This window comes from Gossypium hirsutum, chromosome A09 (genome assembly GCF_007990345.1).
Source record: "Gossypium hirsutum isolate 1008001.06 chromosome A09, Gossypium_hirsutum_v2.1, whole genome shotgun sequence".
Taxonomy (NCBI): domain Eukaryota; kingdom Viridiplantae; phylum Streptophyta; class Magnoliopsida; order Malvales; family Malvaceae; genus Gossypium; species Gossypium hirsutum.
Genome location: NC_053432.1, coordinates 10643216 through 10660495, shown reverse-complemented (window position 1 = coordinate 10660495; position 17280 = coordinate 10643216). Strand labels below are relative to the sequence as shown.

Below are 17280 nucleotides of genomic sequence, written 5' to 3'. Positions count from 1 at the left end.
AACAAAACTGGTGGTGAAACAAAATGTATCAATTATGGAATGATGATGAATTTAGCATCGTCCATCTTACCCTACCCCATTACCATCACTACATTAATACAATCATCTTTTAAAAAGTCACATCCAACAATGCCGATACTAACATCAACAATCCTTTTCTTATCTCGAAATGCATCTTCCACATGAAATCATGCAAATTGTAGAGAGAGAGAGAAAAAAAAAGGAGCAAAGGCATTTGGATGCACCTTATTTACATTGACAATTTTTTTTCATCACAGCAACCCCTTTACATCCCACAAGTTGAGGATCCCATCTTATATCATCATCTAAAGTTAAATGTAAAGCAGCAGTATGCAAAGTTAACAAATCCATCGGATTCTCATCTAACTCTACTAATCTAAGCTAATTAGAATTTTTCCCATTTTTTCCCTTATTGAACTCCCCTAAAAAAAATCATATATGACACCCTCAAAAAAACAGAATTTGACATTTTCGAGGGATCAACAACACCAGTTAAAGCAGAAGAAACCTCTTGCCCTGTTTTCTTCGGTGGCTTTCGGGGTTTCCCCTACACCATCTCTTGCACCCATCAATGAACTTGTACCAGGTGACTCCGGTGGCAATACAGCATTCTCGGATGTTGTTCTCTTAGGAGGCATAACTTGCTCCACTGGCGAGATGATCGAGAGATAGCGTAATAGCATCTGTATGATTTGGCAGAAATTCGGCCGAGCATTTGGATCTTCTTGCCAACATGAAGTCACGATCAATGCCAAATCTTCAGGAAGGTCATCAGCACTAGGCCTAACATTCTGAAAACAACAGATGAAGAAACACAATTATAAATGAGTTTATTCTCGGTGAGATAAATTTCGAGAAACGGCATTGTGATTGTAGGTGGGCATAAAAAGCCCCCATTTTGACACTTTTGAAAGTAAGAATTACTTGAGTTGGACTGATGGTATCGTTATTGGGAAGGCCAACGTATCAAAGATTCAAAAGTGGTCATATATCATTTATCATTCACAACATACTAGTCTTACAGTAAAACGACACAAGGGTGGTTTTGCAGATAGTTCTTTCAGCATCGACTGAGCTTTTCAAAGGCAGACAAACATACTCGAGAAATCATCCTTTTAAGTGTTACTCTAAAACAAGGCTCCAAATCAGTACCTTAAAAGCAGCTGCATATGCTGCTTGTAAATTTGACATGCCTTCGAATGGCAACTTGTTATGAATAAGTTCCCACAACACGATAGCAAAGCTGTAGGCATCCACCTTATGGTTGTAATGCTTTTTCTCTCCGTGCCTTAACGTAACTGTGCTATAAAGCTGTTAGAATATGTAAATGAGTCAGCATCTTAAAAAGTAAAAAGAAAACCGAAGATAATAGATAATTCAGCATATTACCTCAGGAGCCATCCATCGGTACGTCCCGGTTTCAGCAGTCATCATTTCTGTTAATGACTCTTCTCTGGCTAAACCGAAATCTGCTAGTTTAACCGTTTTATGGTCCTCGGTCAAGATCAAGTTCTCTGCAAAAGGAAACAATTTATAAGGATCCTGCAAATATTGCATAAAGTTCACTTAAAAACCATTATTGCTTTCAATTAATTCAAGTACTAAACTATGGATCCGGCAAGTAGAAGCATAAAATCCAAACAAAAGATAGGACCATATTTATGTCACTATCAGTTTAACTTAATTCAAGTCACTATGGCCTCCCACAACATATAATGTTTAGGAATCGCACCTTCACTAGCAGTTTAACAAATACGGAGCACAAACTCATCACTACCAAATCATTAACAAGCTTACCACCCTTTTCATATATAAAAATTGCCAAACTTTTCAAAGAACGCTACTTATATAAGCACACCAAGAAAGGTTATATAGACTTATAGTCATACCCGGTTTAAGGTCCCGATGAATGACCCCATGAGAGTGTAAGCATTCCATTGCACGAGCAATATCGAGTGCAAATCCAATCACAACACGCATGTCCAAACACTTTGGCCGCATATTTAGAAGGTATTTACGCAACGTACCACCTAGTAGAAGCTCGGTTACAATCACCATGATAGGTTCCTTGCAAGCTCCAATAAACTACACAAACATGATAAAACTTCATGATTTACAGGTATTCATATGAACAAATACAAGGAACATAACAAAACTAAGCAACAAGAATCAATGGTATCATATATATATAATTTATTCAAAGTAACCTTCACTAGATTTTTATGTTGAACTCTGGATAACATAGCAACTTCCCTAGCAAACCTTCCTTCTCTTCTTGCAATCTCTTCAGGGGTTTCGCCTCTTCTAACAACTTTAATGGCAACTGTCTGATTTTTATATCTAAATGCATCCAATGGATTAAAAAGTACACTTAGAAAAAGAGAGAGAGCTAAATTGAGGTCCAAAAGGAGTAGCTTGAATTGAATTCAATTAATTAGAATTTTTAGACTTACTTTCCTTCATAAACCTTAGCATGAGCACCTTCTCCAATCTTGGGACCAACAAAAAGCTGCCGAGGATCAATCAACCACTTAGCATCTATACTGAAATCTTGAGTTGAAAAAAACCCATTTTTAGATCCCATCTTTAGGAAACCACCTTTCTCAAAACATGAATTTAATCGAAAAATCCCACATTTGAAGTAAACAGAAAAAAAGGTTTTAAAAACCACAACTTTTCATAGGTGAAAAAAAAATGGAAGTCACCAAAGACATGCCTTTGCCTACATTAAAGTATATACAAAGTTCTGGACTGTTTTTCCCCCCAGTTTTAAAAACATAAACCCATACCCAAAAATCACGGATTACAGATCCAAAAAACCATCAAGAACTGCTCTTTAATGGGAAGCAAAGAATAAAGACCCACATGTTTTTCCACCAACAAAAACAAATTAATTAAAAGAAAAGAAAAAAAAAAGCACAAAGACCCTTCTGTAATGAAGCAACCAGCAAGCTCTGACACAAGAAAATTTTTTAAAAGAAAATAATGGGAAAGTGAGGTTAGTAAGCAATAGAAATATATAAAGGGAAAAAGGAAGAAGCATTTAATGGGGGAGGATTGATTGTGAAGGGAGTTTTGCTAATGAAATATGGTGGATGGGAAGTGGTTACTGGTTTTTGAGAAAGACAAAGATGGTTGTTCTCCACACGGTACATTGTAATGGATACTCTTTTTCTTCTTATATTCTTTATAAGAAAAAAGAAAATAAAAAAGTTGAAAAAGAATTTTTATTTTCTTTGGTTTCCTGTGTTTTTTCTTGGTGAATCTTTGTCAGAAACAACAGTGATTTTATTGTTTCTTTCTTCCTTTCTCATTGTCTTTTTCTTTCAATAATAATAATATCACAATTTTTTGTTTTATTTAATGACATGTTTCATGTTATTATTCACTTAAAAACGTCAATATAATAAATTAATTTATTATTTAATAATAATATTATTATTGTGTGTTTATTAATCATACTTTTAGTTGTATTCACATTATATTTTTTTTCTAAATTAATCAATTTATTATTTTATAATATTATTTATTTAATTAATTGATGCATTTCATGTGTTGGTAGAATATATATATTTTTAAATTTGATATTTTTTAAAAATTGTTGTAGGATAAGGTGGCAAAAAAATCCTAATAAGATTTAGCTAAATAAATTTTCATAATTCCTTAGAAAAAAAAATTGAAATGTAGCATAAAAAAATTCGCAATAAAGCCTACCTTATTAAATTTATATTTTATTACGTCCTTCGGTGATTAATTAACTTTAATTAATGATACATAAGACCGTTGACTTCCTTTATAATAATTCTCACCGACATATTGACCTTTGACTAAGTCATGCAATAATTAGCTGGCACGTCCTTATTTGATCGTACTGTTTCCCTTGACTTTCCTCATTTACCCTTACTGTGGTAACGTGTCAAATTCCAATTTGTTGAATGATTACCGGGTTCAGCTCCTCTATTTCTCTAATTTTTATAATGTTATCGCTTTCCCTAATTATTAAATATAAAAAAATTCAAATATATTCCAGGTTTTTATAATATAAAAATATTTAGAATTTAATCAAATTTTTTAAATTTAAAAATAGAAATTCAATTATTAAAATAATTACTTTTTTATTAACAATTAAATCTAAATTTTAAAATATGAAAAATAAAAATGTTAAATTTTACGAAGAATATAAGAATTTATAGTATATTTTAACTGAAATAAAAAAAATATTTAAACAAATCTACATGGAAAGTGCGTGATGAATAGTAAAAAAGGATGTTAAGTTAAGAAAGGTGAAAAGATTTATTTAGATTGTAAAGTGATATTTACTTTTTTGACTTCAATATTTCACCTAATCTTAGCTTAAATAAAAGAAAAGAGATTGGAGGACATGACTTTAATTGGAAGCTTGTATTATGATTGAAAAGAACAACTACCCCATCCAAATCCAATTAACTAAGATAAATTTTCAATAATATTATAAATCTTTTTCATTTGTTAGCATGTTTGATCAAAGTATATTTTTGAAGATTTTGTGCAATAGTATAGTTGGAGAAGGGGTTGGACAAAACAAGACTATGTTTCAAGTATTTTAATGTGATCTGATTACTTTATATATTGGGATATGTAATCCAATAATATATTAGTTAACTTTACGAAGATTTATCTCAATCTTTTTGTGTCATTGCATTAAGGATATTTGATTTGATAAGATTCGAGTAGATCAAGTTGAATTGAAAGTTACTTTATGAAGTTGTATTTTTGCTTTAAATAGGTGCTTCACGTATTATCACAAGTAGTGCCCATTACTCTTGACACTACGCAAGTCATATAATTTGCCTTATTTGAAGTTTGACAATTTTTTTAATAAAATTAGTTGAGCAATGACTTAAACTCTTACATATTAGAGGCTTGTGTAAGTTAGAACGGTGTAAAGCTAAGCATTTAATTTATTCATTAGGAATTCATTATTGTGAGTGTATTTTGTAAGTGAACAAATGAGTCACTTAATTTACACACTAAGTTTTCAAGGAAAAAATTGGATGAGAGTAATTAGATCTTAAGTGTAAAAGTGATATTACTATATCAATACGTAATAAGATTTAAATTACTTATGGACTATCTATATGGACTAGGCCTCACAAACATAGGGGAATTAAATTGTGTAAACATTTTTTTTTGATTCTTTTTTATTTTCTATCACAGTGACACTCCCATTTGGCACTACTTGTAACACTGCTTCCTTGTTCTTGCAAGTTTCAATTAAGTTTCTAACAATAATTTTTAAGGGTTTTTTTAATAAGGTGGTAAGTTTTTTATATAAGGTGGATGATTTTTTCTATAAAATATAATACATAAAATTTTAAATAATATAATTACTTGTATATATTATTATTTCATAGATTGTTTTTAAGGAGTGAAAAGTTTTTGATAAATTCAATGATTAAATTTATATCATTTAACTCAATGACATCTATACTAATAAAAAAAATTAGAAATAAAACAACATTTAGTCCATAAGCTTGGTAATTTTCTTCAACTATATTACAAGTATATATAATATATGTAATTATTTTAAAAAAAATTGTACATTTGTTCATCTTTTAATGAAATTTAAAAAAAAAACTATATTACATGGAAAAATCCAAGTTCAAAAAATAATAAAGATAAAAAAAATTCAAGGATAAGTTGGCAAAATCTATGGGACCAAGTTTTGTCTCCCAACTCTGCAAAGGGCCTCGAGGGTTCATGGAGTGGGAGAGCCTCGATTGGTGGAGAGAGTATGTAAATGAAGGACACGTAGATAATTAATCGATGAAGCACACGCGATGTGATTATGCCTTGGTTGGTGGTTTGATCCACATCGCGTGCGCTTCATCGATTAGTTATCTACACATCCTTCATGTACGTACTCTCTTCACCAATCAAGGCCTTACTCTGTGAACCCTCGAGGCTCTTCGTGGAGTCGGGAGACAAAACTCGGGTCCCGGAACAATGCCTATGATTATTGGGGACTGTATCAACTACCCAAAAGACGACAGTTTGGAGACTTCTCCTGAAGGAGTCGATCCCCCTCAACAAAGTCTCTCTTCCTTGCACCAATATGAACCGATCTTTTTTGGGGGTTGATGATTTGAGTTCTAAGTTAGGGTTGAAGCCTTGTTGATACTTTGCAACAGGGTTTTATAAGAATGATAGTAATTGTAGATTCATTCATGGAGATTGTGTTGATTCTACAAGCAAAATGAACGAGTTGGTACCGTAACACATGAAAAAGAAAAGAACTTTAAAGACTAAATGAAAAGAAGTTATCAAATTGAAGGATTAAATGTTAATTTATCCTAATATTTTTATAACAGTATAAATTAGGTCAAACTAATTTTTTATTCAGTTTTGCCCCACAAAGGGCTTAAAAAAGCTTGTCGGTGGGCTGCAAAAAAAGGATTGATGGAGCCCACTACAAATTATGTAAAAGTGGGTCCTAAAAACAAATTAATAATGTGTTAACCATAGTTTTTCTTACATTAGAGTTTTTGAATTTCATAAAAAATTCTTCATATATCTCGTGAGAGTTTTTTAATGATTTAATTTTAGTTTTAAAATTTAAAAAATTTTATTATTGATTTATTAAGTAATTAAAATTTTTAATCATTTTAAATTATTTAGAGCAGTGGTTAAAGTTTTTGTCAAAAACCCGTTTAATATTGATTCAAAAATAAATTATTGTAAAAAATAATAATAAAAAAAATTAGGTTGCTTGTAGATTAGTTGAAAATTAAATTAAAAAAATTATAAAATGGTTACATGTAGGTATATAATTGATTAGATAGGGCAAACCATGAAATTATTGGGGTTTTTATTTATTTATTTGAAATATCATTGGGAATTTTAGTTTTATATAAATTTGAGAATCCGTGTGATGGAAATTTTGAGGCATTGCATATAAAAGATAAAAGTAGGGTTGGCCAAGAGATTGCTTCTTCCACATTCCATTGCCTTTTGTTAATATATATACCAACGTGTTAAGGATTGAATTAGTGGTTAATATTTGATATTTTATAAATATAATATTTTATTATGTTTTTATTCGTTTTATAATTTGGGTATAATTTTATCCGGGTCGAAAGTAATACTTAAATAATATTTTTTTAATAATAATGATTCTAAAATTTGAATTTAGTCCAAATACCTGAAGAGATATATATGGACGAAATTACATCACTTTAAAAATAATTATAAGAAACCAAAGAAAACATGAACACATGGATGGAGAAATCCAATACATTTTTGTCCTTTACTCTCTCTCTTTTTTTTTTATCATCAAATCAAGTATATTTTTTAAAAGCAGTAATTGAATTTGTCCATGTCTGAATTGAGATTCCATTTTTTTTTAATTCTTATCCAAAAAGTCTACACACATGTCAAATAAAATATTTAAATAATAAAATAAATTGTAAATAAAATTTTAGGGAAAATAAATATTTTGTTTTTATTGAAGTAATAATTAAAGAGAAAAATTATGATGTTGGGTGGTACTGTACCTGTAGTACTATTATTTGTACTATACATGTGAATGTGCATAAATCAATACATATTTATAGTAATTGTGGGCTTAAATTTTGGTTATTCTTTTTCTTTTTTGGTTTTCGTATGTTATATATTACAGTTCCCAATATTGATGTCAATAATATATATATATTATTAAACAAACGCTATTAAGAAATGTACATGTACATGGTTCGAATTCTTAGATTTTTTTTTAATTTTTTTTAACTGAGTTTAATGATTAATCTTATGTGTTTTGTAAACTCATTAAGAACATAGATATTGATCACGAATTAAATGAAAAAAGTTACAAACAAATCGTAAGCATTTCAATTTAGATGTAAACACAGGTTAAATTAGAAATTGATTTGCACAAATAAAAAATTATTAAGCTTTCAACAACTTCACCTTTTTCTTTGCCTTAAGTTTTGTTTCTCGTTACTTTTCAAAAGTCTTTTTGGAATCATGAATAATGTTAAACGGATAATTTTTGAAGTGAAAAGTGCTTTTGAACTCAAAAGCTCTTTTGAACCCAAAAGCAAAAGCAATTATTTTTTTATTGAAATATATTTCAAATATATAACATTCTATATTTTTAAATTTATAAGGGTTTATTTTAATCATATTTAAATAAATTATTTTTTATGTTGTTATTAAAATATCATAATATTAATGAATTTGAACATTATTTGAATGCATATTTTTACTTCATAACATTATGTCTAAAATAAATATTTTATTTCTCCAAAGTATTTTTTGATAGCAATACTAAACACTTAAATTTTATACCATGCTTTTTAAAAGCATTTTCCAAATGCAATGAGAAACTAGTCCTTAGAACCTTCGTCTTCTTTTGCTTCAAAATAAATACCAAAATAATACCCAGAATTTCTTTATATATACTTTTTAGGATTAGGGTAAGGGGGTTCTTCCTTTTTTCTACTCTCCAGTCACCATACACATCTCTTAACTCCTTTTTTCCACTATGGGAGCCCTCTAGTACTACTCTCCTTCATCTCAATCATTGACGACTCTGAGCCTTACACAGGTGAATCAGTCCAAACCCCAACACCTTCTCTTCTTTGCTGAAATCTTGCATCAACATCTGGTACGGTGAGCACTCCCAAAGGCTATCGAAATCACTTGTGTCGATTCACAATAATTTTAGATCTGGAACAAGTCAAATTCTTTTCCTCTTCTTTATTTGATGCTAGCATCTAATACCTTGAGCCAAAAAATGTTTATCCATGTTTTTGATGAAACCCGTTTGATGGGGCTTCAACATCCAATGTCATGAGAAAAAAAGGTCTGTGAAAACACCTACAAGGTTTTGTCTAATCCCTTAGGGGTGTAACCTCCCGTATGCATTTATATTATATTTCTTTAAAAAAAAGAACCCACGAAGGGGGTACAAGAAGAACCCACAAGAGTTACACCCCATATGTATATATTATATAAAAAAATGAAAAAGAACCAACGAATGGGTTATATGAACCTTACGTGGGTGTTAAACACCCCATTATGTATATATATTGTAACAACTCGATTTTCAGTGATACTGAAAAATGCAGTGTCAAAACCCCATTTTATTCAACCAGTTTACAGAGATAATATAAAAATATATTAAAGATCGGTCTAGTAATTTTATTAAATTAATAGTTAATTAAGGCTTAGGGACTAAATTATAAAAGCCCAATCGCTATAGATTTTTAATTGACAAAAGGCTTGAGGACTTGAATGGCAATTAACCTGTCACACTCCATGCCTGACCCGTCCACCGGATCTTCTGCGCTACTCGCTCACTATAAGTCCTACCTTTAGTCAGACTCTCCACTTGACCGTACCCTGAATACCTCGTCATTTTAACGGTTCCTAACCTTTTCACTTTTCCTTCCTTTCATAAACCCACATTCCAGGTGTCTATTGTCCTTTTTCTTATTTGGATAAACACACATCTAACATCTTGTACCTTTGTGATAGCTTTCACTAGTCTTTTGCCTAAGAGTCCTTAGGTCACGCCTTCCTTGGCAGACTTCCTTAGTCGAACCAGTCCTTAGCGAAATCCTTCGTTCCATACCGTAGTCTCATAGGTCTTATCTAATTTCCATATTGATCTATCTTATAGTGGACTTCGCCACTTTGACGAACCCATTCTTATGCCACTTTACTGTTTGTAGTGGGGGATTACTTTTAGTAATCTGCTTTTCATTCGAACTTCTACTTGGGAACTCTCTTGTCCCACATGTGAAGGTCACTCTATCTTGTTAATCTGACAGGTTATGATTCTTGCATCTATATAAGCTTTCCATCTCATTGCTTGTTTCCTTCCTACTAATTATCATTGCAGTGGTGTACATGCATTAGACTTTCTTCAAAGAAGAATACTCTTGATTGACATTTTGTCTCTTCTTAACTTTTCCTACTTAGGCTGGCTTCTACACGGTCTATCTTTCTCTATTTCTTATTGGGTTTTCGCCCATACTTTGATCCTTATTACTTCCATCTTTTGGCGGATATCTCATGACCCGCTTGCCATACTTATACTTTCTTTTAACTCTTCTTTCACCTGCATGGATCCTTATACTTGGCGCATTAGCCGTATACCCCTCACTTGAGGTCCTAGAAAACTCTTCGCATCTATTTCTTGGTGAACTCTATGGGATACCGTAGTCGAGCTATAGTCTTATATTGTTTTACCTCTTTTTTATTTTATTTTAGCGGACTTACCCCATTTTTATTGTCCTGACGAACTTCATCTCTATGGATGCGATGGAGTATTTCATCCATTATCTTACACCTATCTACCATATTGATGTACTATATTATGATGCCGTGGTGTAACAACCCAATTTCAGTGATGTCCGAAACAATGGTTTCGAGATTACGACTCCGACAAGAGGTTACTATTTTAATATTTATTTAATGTTTTTGGGGTTAATTTAAGGTAGTATTAAATTTTTTTAAAAAAATTTTAAAGTCTAAATGGTTAAATAAGTGAAAAGGACTAAATTGAAAAAGGTGCCAAAGTTGGATTCTATTAGTTAAAAGGATTAAATGGTTATGGAAAGGAAGACTAATGGACTTAGGAGGTAATTATACCATGTTATATGTTAGTGGGTGTTTATGGATAGGTTTTAATGAAATTTCAATAGATTTTAAAGGTTAACTTTTTAAATTAATAATTGAACAAAGTGTTAAACAAAAGAAAAGCTAAGAATTCTATCATCTTTCTCATTTCGCTATCCCAAAATTGAATATCCATTGAAGGAGGGGAGAAATCTTTGGTTTTGAATTTTTCTCATGCATGGTATGTATTTGAGCCCCGTTTTTATCGATTTTTATGTTTTTGAGCTCATTTTAGCTTAAACTACTTAGCTCGGGGGTTAATTTACAAAAATGTTAAAGGTTGAGGGACTTTCCATAGTTGATTTTGAATGTGTTCTGATGTTAATTGATAGATCATTAATCTTAGTTGTTAAAAAAACTTGTTTTCTTAAGTGATTTTTGATGAATTTAAGATTAGGGGTTAAATTGTTGAAAGTGTAAAATCCATTGGTTTTAATGTGAAATGTTGGAAATTATGGGCTGTTCAAGATCTCTAGTAAAACCGGCTAGCAAGTATTTGTTAAAAAATAGTGAAATTGCAAGTTAAGAATTTAGGGACTAATGTGTAAGAAGGTTAAAGTATTGGGTGTAAAATTATAAATTTGTGATGGAAGAGTTTAATTGTATAAAATTACTTGTTTGATTGGTTGAATTATAATAATTGAGTTAAATTATTTTTTTAGATCAAGAAAAGAATCAATTGGACTTAAATTAGGGAAAGACGAAAGCTTTGGATTTGTCTCCAACTCTACTTTTGTGACTATAGTTATCGAGGTAAGTTTGTATGAATTATAATCTTCTTAATGACAGTTTGATTGATTATATGTTATATTATGTTAGTTATAAATTGATTTGAATATATAAATATATCGACGTTTTGAATAATTGACGGATGAATAACCCTGTTTGAACCTTAAGAATTCTTAAGATACGAAAGACATGCCATTAGGGATTTCATGTTTCGGGTGCTGGTCTTGAATGTCCTACCGATGGATGAGGTCCTGCATTTGTTGCGGATTCTCCATAGCTCATGTGAGCATTATTGAACAGGAAAAGTTATATGGAAAGGTACATTATGTGTGAGCATTCCCGAGTATCTAATGTAATTCTAGATGGTTCAACGGGTAAGTAAAGGTAAATGGCAAAGCATGTATTCAAATGAATAATTGTTCATAAACTAATGAAAGGTAAATTTGATGAATGCAAATGAATTGAAGGGAGCTAAATGATTATGTGATTAATGATATGTTCATGAAGATTCATTTGTGATAAGGTTGAATTTCTATATGTGTTATGTATGAGCTTTCTAATTTGTAAGTTTGGTGGTGATTGTAGGATTGTATTAAGCTTATGAGTATGGTAAGGATGTTATGCATATTTCATAAAATGAGTTTAAGAAGGGTAAGTTTATGTTTGAATTTATACGAGCTTACTAAGCACTAGTTGCTTACGTAGTTATTTTTCCTTTGTTTCATAGATTGTTAGAAGCTCGATCAGTTGGAAGCTTGTCGGAGTTCTATCACATTATCCAACAATCTTCAGTAGTTTTTGAGTTATTTTGGTCAAGGTTATAAATGACACGTATAGGATATTTTTATAATGAATGTCTTTGCGTATGTTAATGAACATTTTGGTATAATTATGTCTTTTATTAATCACTTTGTTGGTGTGAACTTATGATGTTTTAGCAAAGTTTATGTCCCTTGGTTAAATTTTAAGTATTTTATAATATATGGTGTGGTTGATTGTTTTTATGTTAAGGCCATGTAATTATGGTCATTTTGGTATGTTTTAATGATAGGTGATTGGTTTGGCAATTGATGTCATTAGGTAGTTAAATTGACTATGTTTGAGCTTGAGTTATGACAATTGATGTCTTTAAATGACATATTGGTTAGTAGAATTAGGTTGATTGAATTGGTATGTTTATGTGTATTTGAAAGGTGTTTTGGTCTATTGAATGTATGCATAAATGAAGTGGTTAATTCGGAAAGTTTTGGTCTTAAAATAGCTTGTTTTTAGGGGCCATTTATGGAGCACACAACCTGAGATATGGGCTATCACAAGACCGTGTGATACAAATGGCCTGACTACACAGTTGTGTGTCATTTATTATTTCAGGTGTGAGTATCACACGGCCTAAGACACGATTGTGTGTATCAAGTCAGAGAGTTACAATGTCTAACATACGGCCCGTGACACTACCGTGTGACACAAGTCAAAGAGTTACACAGTCTGGCACATGGTCTGTGACACGACCATGTGACCTAACTTAGTGAGTTACACGGTTTAATACATGGGCTAGGACAAGGTCGTGTGTCCCATTGTTCGATTACCACACGGTCTGAACTATATCACACGGCCGTGTGACCCTTGTTTTCACATTTTTCAAATTTTCTCCAAAGTTTCTGAATTAATTTAATTTAGTCCTTATTTATTTCTGAACTATTTTTAGGGCCTCGAAGGCTTAATTTAAAGCCCAAATGTATATGTTTGATAGGGTTTAATAACTTTTAAGTAATTAATATTAAATGACTTTGTTGTTCTGATTTGTACGGTAATGCTCCGTAACCCTAATCTGATGACAAAGATGAGTTAGAGTTGTTACATTTAGTGGTATCAAAGCTATAGTTTAGTTAGGTATCGGACTTAACGTAGTTGGTAAGGAGTATAGACTACATACCATTTATTAACTTGTGATAGTGTGATATCTCCTGACTTAAATTGAATTATGTTTTATATATGGATATAAGATGCCTTCAACCGAGTTAATTTTGATGAGGCCTCCGTTCAAGAAGCAACTAGTAGTGGGCCCATAGCTGATGGCTGGGGAAATGAGGCGAATGAAGCTTTCTTCCATAGGATATCTGAGTGATTTTCGAAATTAATTAAAACAAACCCAATGACTCAACGACCTCCACCCCTTCCCGTATCCAACTTGTTCCCTTTATTCCTCAAGGTTTAGAACATGTACGAGTGAATAGACCTCCGGTAGATAAAATTAGTAAGTATGGGGCAAAAGTTTTTCGTGGTACTGCAGAAGATGATCCAGAAAAAGCTGAGTTTTGGTTAAAGAATATTATTAGAGTTTTCAAGGAACTGTACTGCTCTCCTGTTGATAGTTTGAAATGTGCGATATCGTTGCTAAAAGACTCAGCATATTAGTGGTGGAATACTTTAATAGTGGTGGTACCAAAAGATCGTGTGAATTGAGATTTCTTTCAAACTGAATTTAAATAGAAATATATCAATCAGAGGTATCTTAACAAGAAAAGGAAAGAGTTCTTAGAGCTGAAGCAAGGTCGTAGGTGTATAGTAGAATACGAAAGAGAATTTGTGCAGTTTAGCAAGTATGCTCAGGGATGAATCCCAACAGAAGCTGTTATGTGCACTCGGTTTGAAGATGGTTTAAACGAAGACATCCAATTGTTAGTAGGGATTTTGGAATTGAAAGAATTTTTGGTATTAGTGGATCGAATGCATAAGGTTGAAGAACTTAGTAAAGCTAAAAGAAAAGTAGATTTTGAGGCTTGTGACACAAGTAAACGATAAATGGGAAAATCATTTTCATCTCCATCGAAGAAATCGAAAGAATTTCATAGTCGTACATCTGCTTCAACTGAAATTTTCGGAAGAGATAAAGGGAAGCAACATTCAAGTTCCAGACCTCAAACTACTTCTGTAGTGAGTGAGGGGAGTGTTCGTAATAATAAACCTGAATTTCAATAGTGCAATAGACAACATTTCAGAGAGTGCAGATTGAGAGATGGATCATGCTTCAAATGTAACAGTCCGTTTTCAGTAAAATCAAAACAATGGTTTCAGGACCACCAATCTGAGTCCGTAAGGTAAATTATTTTAATATTATTGCATGGTCTGCATTACGATAGGAATATCGTATAAAAATTTTGTTAAGAAAATTTTACCGATTACATGTATAATTTGATAAATGACCAAAATGCAAAAGTTGAGTTCTAGTAGCTATAGGCATCAAATAGCTATAAAATTCAAAATTTGAGGTCCTTAAATGATAAATAGACCATTAACAAAAGCTAATAGATAAGTATGATGATTCATCCATGGAAAATAAAATAAAGAAAAGGACTAAATTGGAAAGAAAAAGATGAAAAGATAATAAATAATAAAATAACATAAAATATCATCATATTATCATGTTTCTTAAACCCTAGTTTTTGGGTGTTGAGTTCAAGTAAGTTGTTTTGGCTCAATTAGGTATGTTTTCTTGTCCTGTTTTTAGTAATTTTCATATTTTCGAGATCGTAATGCTTAATTTAGCTATCTCGGGGATTAATTTGTAAAGTTATCAAAGTATTTGGGTTTTTCCATGGATGAATATGCATTAATTATGAAGTTTTATGGTAGAAAATGAAAGGTTGTTGATAGATAACAAACTTTTGTAAAGTGAATTTTGATGAAATTGTGATTTAGGGACTAAATTGAAAAGTCATAAAATTCATGGAAATTTTTGATTTTTATGAAATAATGGGCTGTAAATATTATATTTAAAAATCGGTTAGGCTTGGATTAAGAATTAAATTGTATGAATTTTATTTTTCGAGCCTAAGGATAAAATTATAATTAAATAAAAGTATAGGGGCAAAATGGTAATTTTGCCTAAGATGTGAATTGGATTGAATTGAATATAAATTGAGTTAAATTTACTCGTATAGATCTGGATGACCAAATACGGAACTGGATCGAGGAAAGGAAAAAGTTATCGGATCAGTAGATTATAATTCACGAACACTTGTCAAGGCAAGTTCGTGTAACTAAATTTTGTATATTTATATGTTTGAATTGAATGTTGTATATGTAAATTGTGTAAATGCCAGATATATATGAAATTGATCACATATTCGATAATGTCCGATAAATGTTAAGTTCCGTTTGAATAGATGAAATTTTGATGGATACAGGGTTCTCGAATTGGTTGTGGTCTTGCATATGTTACAGACACACCATAGCTCAAAAGAGCATCCCGTTATTAGCCTCTTGAGCTTATTTTTTTATGGTTCTTACGAGCTTTCTGTTAATAGCTCTTCGGAGCATCCCGATTGGTTGTGATTCTGCATGTGTTATAGACACACTACAGCTCTTATGAGCGTCCTGGTATATGGCTCTTTGTGAGCTTCTCGATTAAAGGCTCTTTGTAAGTTTCCTGATTAATGGCTCTCTAGAGCTTCCCGATATGGCTCGCTTGATCTTCCCGATATATGGTTATCCAGAGCTTTCCGATTAATAGGTTTTCGGAGCTACCGTTATTGGCTCACATGAGCTTTCTGATTATGGCTCTTCTAAGCTTCTCGTTATACAGCTCGAATAAGCTTCAATTATATGGCTCGAGAGAGAGCTTCCCGTTTATGTACTCGTATGAGTACTCCCGAATATGAATTGACAGGTTTCAGTTTCGTACACTTTGTGTGTACTACCCGTGTATCCATCGATACTTTAAATGCTTTACGGGAAAAGTTCTAATATGAGATATTATGAAATTAAGACAAAATGTTATGAGTATATACTTGAAATATAAAGATATGAAGTGTTCATGTTTCATGGATATTTGACGTGAAAAGTATATGCATATAGAAATTGAATATTGGTGAGCTCATAAATGTTCCTTGTTATTCATATGAATTATATGACTAACATGCTTGATGACGATATGTGTTTAGGCAAATTGGCTTGAGCATGTTTATTTGCTTACCTTAAATGTGAATTAAATGGTAAGTTAATTTCTTGTTATACGAACTTACTAAGCATTAAATGCTTACTCTGTTTTATTTCCTTTGTTTTATAGTACTTTGGAAGCTCGTTGGGCTGGAAGCTTGGCAGAGATAACTCACACTATCCATCAGCTCATTTCGGTATAAATAGTAAATTAATTTTGATTATAATGGCATGTATAGGTTTAAATAACCAATATTGGCATATAAATGTTTTGGTTGTAATTAGCCATTGAAATGACTTATGATGAATGTGTTTTGATGTAAATTTATGAAATAATGTCATGTTTGATATGAGTGTTTAGGATGGCTAATTGATAATAAACTTCATAAGTATGTCTATATGCATATTTGGTCAAATAGGTAAGTTTGAATATATAGAATTATAAAGTGATATGTCATGCATAAGAATTGATTTTGGCTTGAGTTAAATGTCTTGGATTGGTGTGAGAATATGTTTAAGTGTTTATGTAGGTGGAAGGCAAGTTTGGGTGAGAAATAAGACTTGGAAATTGCCTTATTTTGTCCACACAGACAGAGACATGGGCATGTGTCTCAGCCATGTGTGACACACGGCCCAGCACATGGGTGTGTGTTTTAGTTGTGTGTCTCCTGCATCTTTAAAATTTCAAAATAGAATGCTCAGAATTGATCATACGGCCTGGCACACGGGCATGTGGCTTGGCCGTGTGGCTTGGCCGCGTGACCCCTGCACCTACACATGGCCTAGCACACAGACGTGTGACTTGGCCGTGTGACCCAAGTTAGAGAGTTACACGGGTACAGACACAGGCTGGGATAGGGCCATGTGCCCCATTTCAAATGCCCACATGGTCTGAGACACGGGCATGTCTCTTGGCCATGTGAGCCACAC

General features: G+C 32.0%; 1 protein-coding gene across 1 annotated transcript; it reads right to left on the bottom strand.

Moving 5' to 3' along the window:
- Positions 1-222: 222 nt before the first annotated feature.
- On the bottom strand, positions 223-3348 carry LOC107892131 (serine/threonine-protein kinase STY13). The gene is made up of 6 exons (XM_016817129.2): positions 2475-3348; positions 2229-2361; positions 1911-2106; positions 1411-1535; positions 1174-1332; positions 223-812 (listed from the first exon to the last, which is right to left on the bottom strand). The coding sequence occupies exons 1-6, from the start codon at positions 2603-2605 to the stop codon at positions 501-503; spliced, it is 1056 nt and encodes a 351-aa protein (XP_016672618.1). The 5' UTR covers positions 2606-3348; the 3' UTR covers positions 223-500.
- Between the last annotated feature and the right edge of the window lie 13932 nt (positions 3349-17280).